The sequence below is a fragment of the Mus pahari genome, chromosome 19 (assembly GCF_900095145.1).
Source record: "Mus pahari chromosome 19, PAHARI_EIJ_v1.1, whole genome shotgun sequence".
Lineage (NCBI taxonomy): Eukaryota > Metazoa > Chordata > Mammalia > Rodentia > Muridae > Mus > Mus pahari.
The window spans coordinates 19773845-19780617 of record NC_034608.1 but is presented as its reverse complement, the minus strand read 5'-3'; the positions used below and the strand labels follow the sequence as shown (position 1 = coordinate 19780617).

At 48.6% G+C, this 6773-nt stretch overlaps 1 protein-coding gene across 2 annotated transcripts; it reads right to left on the bottom strand.

Moving 5' to 3' along the window:
* LOC115062595 (zinc finger protein 235) lies at nucleotides 1-6161 on the bottom strand. 2 transcript variants are annotated; one of them, XM_029531900.1, is made up of 4 exons: nucleotides 5901-6161; nucleotides 4982-5048; nucleotides 3647-3766; nucleotides 1-2080 (listed from the first exon to the last, which is right to left on the bottom strand). In XM_029531900.1, exons 3-4 carry the CDS (start codon nucleotides 3678-3680, stop codon nucleotides 285-287), a joined length of 1830 nt encoding a protein of 609 aa, XP_029387760.1. In that variant the 5' UTR covers nucleotides 3681-3766; nucleotides 4982-5048; nucleotides 5901-6161; the 3' UTR covers nucleotides 1-284. The 2 variants fall into 2 exon arrangements, with proteins under 2 accessions (XP_029387760.1, XP_029387759.1); XM_029531899.1 differs by lacking the exon at nucleotides 5901-6161 and having other exon boundaries at nucleotides 3647-3773; nucleotides 4991-5389.
* Nucleotides 6162-6773: the final 612 nt, after the last annotated feature.

The following is a 6773-nucleotide window of genomic DNA, read 5'->3' as shown; positions in this document are numbered from 1 at the left end:
TTTAATTCTTTAACTTTATTTATTAAGCTAAGAAGATCCATTCTAAAATACTCTCTTCCCTTTGCATGAGTACAATAGGAGAATAAGTTGAGGGCAAAATACCAAAATAAAGCTCCTATGAAGTCACCTGAAGCCTCTGAGTGTTGGGGACTTTTAACAACCAGCAGCACAGAGCCACCCAACAGCAGGAACTAAAGATTCCATGCAGTGTGGATTCTCTGGGGGAAGACGAGATGTGATCTCTGACGATAGCCCTTACAGCAAATGCTGCCGATTTAGGGTCTCTATCCAGTGTGGACCCTCTGGTGCGTATGGAAGTACGAGACCTGACTGAAGCCCTTCCCACACTGCTGACACGTGTAGGGTTTCTCTCCTGTGTGGACCCTCTGGTGAGACCTAAGCCCCATGCTCCATCTGAATTCCTTCCCACACTCCTCACACTTGAATGGCTTCTCCCCAGTGTGAATTCTCTGATGGACTTGGAGACTGGATTTCTGGCTGAAGGCTTTCCCACATGTGTTGCATTTGTAGGGCTTCTCCCCGGTGTGAACCCTCTGGTGGGCCTGGAGGTTTGAGGTCTTGCTGAACTGCTTCTGGCAAACATTGCATTTGAATGGTTTTTCACCGGTGTGGACACTGTGATGAGCCTGCAGACTTGAGGCATGACTGAAGCCCTTCCCACACTCCTCACATTTATACGGTTTCTCTCCTGTGTGCACACTCTGGTGACTATGAAGGCTCAAGCTCCAGGGGAAGCACTTCCCACACACTTTACACCTATATGGTTTTTCCCCGGTGTGAATTCTTTGGTGATCTAGAAAATGTGAGCTCCGACTGAAGCTCTTCCCACACATATTGCAGACAAATGGCTTCTCTCCTGTATGGACCCGCTGGTGGCTTTGGAAGCTTGAGGCTGAACTGAAATCCTTCCCGCACTCTTCACATTTATATGGCTTCTCTCCTGTGTGGACCCGCTGATGGATGTCTAGGTTGCCACTTAAGCTGAAGCACTTCCCACACTCATCACACTTGTATGGTTTCTCCTCAGTGTGGACTCTCTGGTGGGTGTGAAGGTTCGAGCTGCAGGTAAAGCATTTGCCACAGTCTCCACACTTATATGGCTTCTCTCCTGTGTGAATTCTCTCATGGGCCTGGAGGTGTGCCCACTGTGTGAAGCCCTTCCCACACACCTCACACTTGTAAGGTTTCTCTCCAGTGTGCACTCGGCGGTGGATGTTGAGATCTGAGCTGCGGCTGAAGGCCTTCCCACAGCTGTTGCACCTGTAGGGTTTCTCCCCTGTGTGCACTCTCCGGTGTGTCTGAAGAGTTGAGTTGTGACTGAAACCTTTGCCACACTCATGACACCAGTAGCGCTTTGTTCCTAGATGAACACTTTGTTGAATGGGGACACTGGGGCTATGCTTGGTGTCCTTGGGAGTACTATGGACAGGGGACTTCTTTCCTAAGAGGCTCTGTTGATGAAGTTCCAGACTAGGGCTGTCATTGAAGGCTTCTTGGCCCTTACTGCACTGGTAGGCCTTCTGTTCTCTATAAACACAATGCTGGGTGAGGTGTGTCATGGGAAAAATGACTTTATCACAGTCACCGCTGCTGTGGACTTTATCTCTTTTATGCAGTATATTGTTATTGTGGTGGGAAATGCAACCCAGAATGTTAACACCTGGAGCCAACAGCTGTGGCTTAGTTTTCACCAGAGTCTGAGGACAGTGTTTCCCATAGTTCCATCTCTCACTAAGATGTGCTTTACTCCAAGAACTCTGAGCCCTCCCAGAGAGAAATTCCTGTTTTTCACTACTGCTGGGATGATCGATTATGAGACTCTCAAGATAGCCATCTTCCTCCGGGGCCTGAGAAGGCTGTTCTGCTCCCCAATGGCAGGGGGAGTGACACTGCTCCAGGAGGTGAGTACCCTTTCCTTGAGTGTTTATTCCTTTTTCTGGAGCGCTGGCTAGTTTGTTGACATCATGGCTTATCATGTGCCAACATGGAAGCTTCCCCAGTGAAAGGCACCTTATTCCTGTTGCGTCAAGAGGCGCCATCTTATTTGGACTCTGGCATCCTGAAAGAATAGAGAACAGAAGATGATGTCAGTAAGGATGGGGACATCAAAGTTGCGAGTCCTCATTTCTTTCTGGAAATATTAACTAGAGATCAGTGTCAAAGGCGAATGTCTGAGAGCTCTGAGGAACAAAGAACTAAAACAAACAACAATCAACACTTGACCACGGCGGCAAATTTGGGGTGAGCCCAGGAGTGAAGGCTCAAGGCTACCGCAGTCTGTGCTAAGCACCTGACTCGCAGAGCCTGTGTGTAGCTGTGCAGAAGGATAATGGGAAGGAAGCGCTAACTCTGTGGGAACAGGCGTAGTGCTGCTCAGACACCAGCGGAGGCACGTGCAGAATGGAGAGAGCGAGGGTGAGACACATGAAAGGCAGGGTCTGTGAGGGCTCCCGAGCAGACAAATGCAGAGAGGAAGGGAGGGAGGGAGAGACAGACAGACAAAGACAGACAGAGAGACACAAACACAAACACTCATACACAGAAAGACAGAGAGAGGGAGAGAGACAGACAGTCAAAGACAGAGAGTCAGACACAAATACACATATACAGAGAGACAAAGAGAGACAGACAGAGAGATAGACAGGCAGAGAGACAGAAACAGGAGTTCCACCAGGGAAGAGCACTGTGGCCAGAGAGATGCAAAGGACAGCACCTGCGACACACATATCAAAGCAGGAAAAGAAATGGAGATGAGCAGGCTTGGAGTGTGAGGCCCTAGGAGCATGTGGTTTGTCAGGCACAAAGCTGCCACCTTAGTGCTTGGAAAACTTAGGAGAATCAAATTTCTGGGCAAGCCTAGGCTATATAGCAAGACCTTGCCACAAAACAAAAAATAAGGTAGAGGCTGGAGATGTGGCTCAGCCATACAGAGCACTGGCTGCTCTTCCACAGGACCCAGAGTGGGTTTGCAGCTCCCACATGCTGGCTCACAACTGTTGCATTCTCCGAGGCTGTCCCAGACCTCTGCAGCCACTACTTAGAAACACCTGTGGTGAGATCTTCAGATCTGCCAGGCTGGTTCCTTGTTCACACCTGCCACTGCCCGGCTAAACAATAGCCTCAGGGCAGACTCCAGTCCCTGCTGATAAGCGCCTAGATTCTCCAGAGACAGCTTTTCCTGAAGACCCGACTATCTGCTCACTCCTGTACTGCAGGCCCCAAGATTGGGGCTAGGGGGAAGGGTTTTTCCCATGCCTTATAAACCCGGTACTTCATTAAACATTGGTCTTTGATCAGGATTTCTTGTCGTAGCCTGGTTATTTTTCCCACCGTATTTTTCCTTCCCCAGCTCGCCTTCCAGAATGAACTCGGTTCGGTTTGGAGTGTGACTGCGGGCGGTCCCACTCACACAACCATCTGTAACTCCAGTTCCAGGGGATCTAATGCCCTCTTCTGGCCTCTGTGGGCATCATGAGTGAATGTGGCACTGACACACACACAGACAAAACACTCACATGAACATAAAATACAAAAGAAGTAAACCTAAAAGGGAAGCAGTGGAGTGCAACAGACACATGGGATGTGAATTTCTGACTTCACCAAGGACACAGGGCCCCGTCCTCACCCACTGCCAGGAGGTTCCTGAAGTTCTCCAGCATCACATCATGGTACAGCTTCCTCTGAGCAGTGTTCAGCAGCCCCAGCTCTTCCTCACTGAAGACCACGGCCACATCCCTGAACGTCACTGCTTCCTGTGACAGCAAGCACATGCCACCTCAGATTCATTCTCAATACCACTAGGACCTGAGCAACTGTTTATACAGAGCCTGTTGTCTCAGTTAGGGTTTCTATTGCTGGGACAAATCACCATGAACAAAAGGCAAGTAGGGGAGAAAAGGGTTTACAAGCCTTACACTTCCATATTCCTGTTCATTATTGAAGGAAATCATGACAGGAACTCAAGCAGTGCTGGATCCTGGAGGCAGAAACTAATGCACAGGCCATGGAGGGCTGGTGCTTACTGGCTTGCTCAGCCTGCTTTCTTATAGAATCCAGGACCACCAGCCTGGGGATGGCACCAACTACAGTGGGCTGGACCCTCCAACATTGATGACTAATTAAGAAAATGCCTTAGCTGGATCTTATAAAAGTATTTCCTCAACTGATGTTCCTTCCTCTCCCAATGCCCCTGAAGGGATTAAATGAGACCACAGAAAGGACCCAGAACACTGTATGATATGCACATAGGCATTAAGCAGTCAATATATGTCCAACAACATTATCACCATTGTTTGTTTAATGTCATCTGCTTGTGGACGTTGTACATCGTGGTGCGCACTAGGCTCCGCACCACGATGTACAACGTCCTGTAGCTGGACAGCTTGGCTGAACACCGTGTAAACTACCCCTTTGCATTAGTATTCATGTTGCAGTTTCCTGAATCATGGCTCCTGGGTGCTCCGCGGTGTCTAATACATGAGCAGAGTTTCCACGCTGCTGGTGCGTCTCCGTCAGAGCACACGGTTCATTAGATCCCAGCTTGTCTATACAAGTATCTGTAAGTCTGTCCTTCCTTCATTCCTTCATCACCTAAGTTGGGTCAACCACAGAAGCCGTGCAGTTGGCGGCAGCCAGACATTCCCTGGTTCAGGATATGAATGCTCAAGACATCCAATGCAGGAAGTGAGGGTGGTCAGTTTTCTGCGTGCATGTGTGTATACATGTGTGCACGCATGTGAGTGTACATATGTACACAAGGGTACGCATGCATGTAAAGGCTACAGCCCAACCTCTGGGGTCCTTCCTCAGGTGCTGTCTAGGGTTTTTTTGTTTGTTTTGGGAACAGGGTCCTTCAGTGGCCAGGACCTTGCCAAATAGGCTATGGTGGCTGCAGAGCACCTGCCCAGCATGCAGGGGTCCTGTCTCCAATCCCTAGCACTGTGGAGATGGGGGAAGCCACCCGACTTACCTGTGACTTAGTCATTGTTCTCTTCTCTTTGAGACAAGGCAGGGCTCTGGGAAGCAAGCTGGGGGAGGAAGGGCTTCGTGAGAACACAGCTAGGACAGCTGGTCCACGTGGCTTCCTCAGCTTCTCCATCAGCCCCAAGGGCTGTGCGGGCTGGCCAGGCTTTTCTGCCTGCTTCCTGCTAATTGGTAGTGTAAGGCTCTGGGTTACCAGGCTATCCGTGCCTCACCTCACTCACTGCAAGGGGTTAGAAAAGGCCACATTCTCTATTTCTGGAAGCTTTGAGGGTGCTGGGCACTCTTACCTTCAGAAAGCTGCCTGTGGTGATGGGTTTTCCAGAAAAACAAATCTTTATTAAGCTCTGAACTCTGTCATGACTGATCACCACTCCCAGAAGGGTCTGTCAACTGTGACAGCTATCTTACATATTATTGATTCCATACAGAGGTGTGATAGTGTCCTCTTCTGTTGTCTCGCTCTAAAAGACTTAATTACTAGCAAACATTGTTCATTTGCAAGAGCCTCCACAAAGTCTCTTTTCCCACAGGCATGAAAATAATGACCAATTAAAAAGCAAAAGAAAACAACAACAAAAAACCCTAAACCCTCTCCAAGGAAAGGGGAGTTTGGGCCTACAAGATGACTCCACGGGTAAAGGAAACTGCCACTGAGTCTATCCAGCTGAGTTTGAGTCTCTGGGCACCATTGGGTTGACTCCCACAACTTGTCTTTTGACTTTCTTTCTTTCTTTCTTTCTTTCTTTCTTTCTTTCTTTCTTTCTTTCTCTCTCTCTCTCTGTCTCTCTCTCTTCCTAATTATTAAATACATTTATTTAATAACTTTAATAAAATAAAAATATTGCTTATTTAAATAAATAAATAGGGAAAATCACATAAAAAGTAGAGTTGCATACCACTTAAGGATTCAGGACATTGGCCATCTCTCCTCATAGCTCCTCTGCCAGGCTACCCTGGGAAGCTAGCTTCTCTTGGGGTTCTGCAAGTTGCTGAGGTGTGTCAGTGTAGGGCAGCCCCGCCTCAGGCAGAGCCCAGCGAGAGGACCTGGATGCCCGGCTTCTTCCCGGGCCACAGACGCGGTCACTGAGGAGATACATCAAGAGCACAGCACAAACACACATCGGAGCGATGGCCCATGTCTTCACCTCACAGGAAGCACTCACAAGTAGCCTCCCCTCCCGGGAGCGGAAACGACCTTGACCACCGCTGGGGTCGGAACTACAATTCCCAGAATTCCTTAGTGGATATATCCTTAGTGGCTATTCCCCAGAATGGCAAAACCTCGGTGAATTTTTTTTAACTATGGTGAGGTTAGTGGAAATCGTTTTGGTAGCTTGGTCTTCAGGGTTGCTTTTCGGTTTATTCATTTCTGAAATTCCATGAAAGACAACCGTAGATACTTATTTGTTTTTGTTGTTTTGCTTTTCTGAAACAGGGATTCTCTGTGTAGCCCTGGCTGTCCTGGAACACCCCTGTAGTCCAGGCCGGCCTCAAACTGACAGATCTGCCTGCCTCTGGCTCCCCGTGACGTGATTAAAGGAGAGGACCATCAGGTCTGTCTATGAATACTTTTAAAGAAAATAATTGAAATTTCGTATTATATTGCATTATAAAAGCTAACAGGGAAACTGCACAGCTGCAGTTACCTAATTCAGCAGCAAAGTCAGAGTTTCTGCATAGAATCCCCCTGTGAGGGGTGGGGGACTGGCTCAATTGTAGAGCACTGCCCAGAATCCCCTAGTGAGGGGCTGTGGGAGTGACCTGGTGGT

Excerpts from the sequence above, each read along its gene's own strand:
- LOC115062595 (XM_029531899.1), bottom strand. The coding sequence starts at position 5,119 with ATGGAGAAGCTGAGGAAGCCACGTGGACCAGCTGTCCTAGCTGTGTTC. Across the intron at positions 3,774-4,990 it reads GAACAATGACTAAGTCACAG|GAAGCAGTGACGTTCAGGGA; the intron begins GTAAGTCGGGTG and ends TTGCTGTCACAG. Across the intron at positions 2,081-3,646 it reads CAGGAACCTCCTGGCAGTGG|GATGCCAGAGTCCAAATAAG; the intron begins GTGAGGACGGGG and ends CTATTCTTTCAG.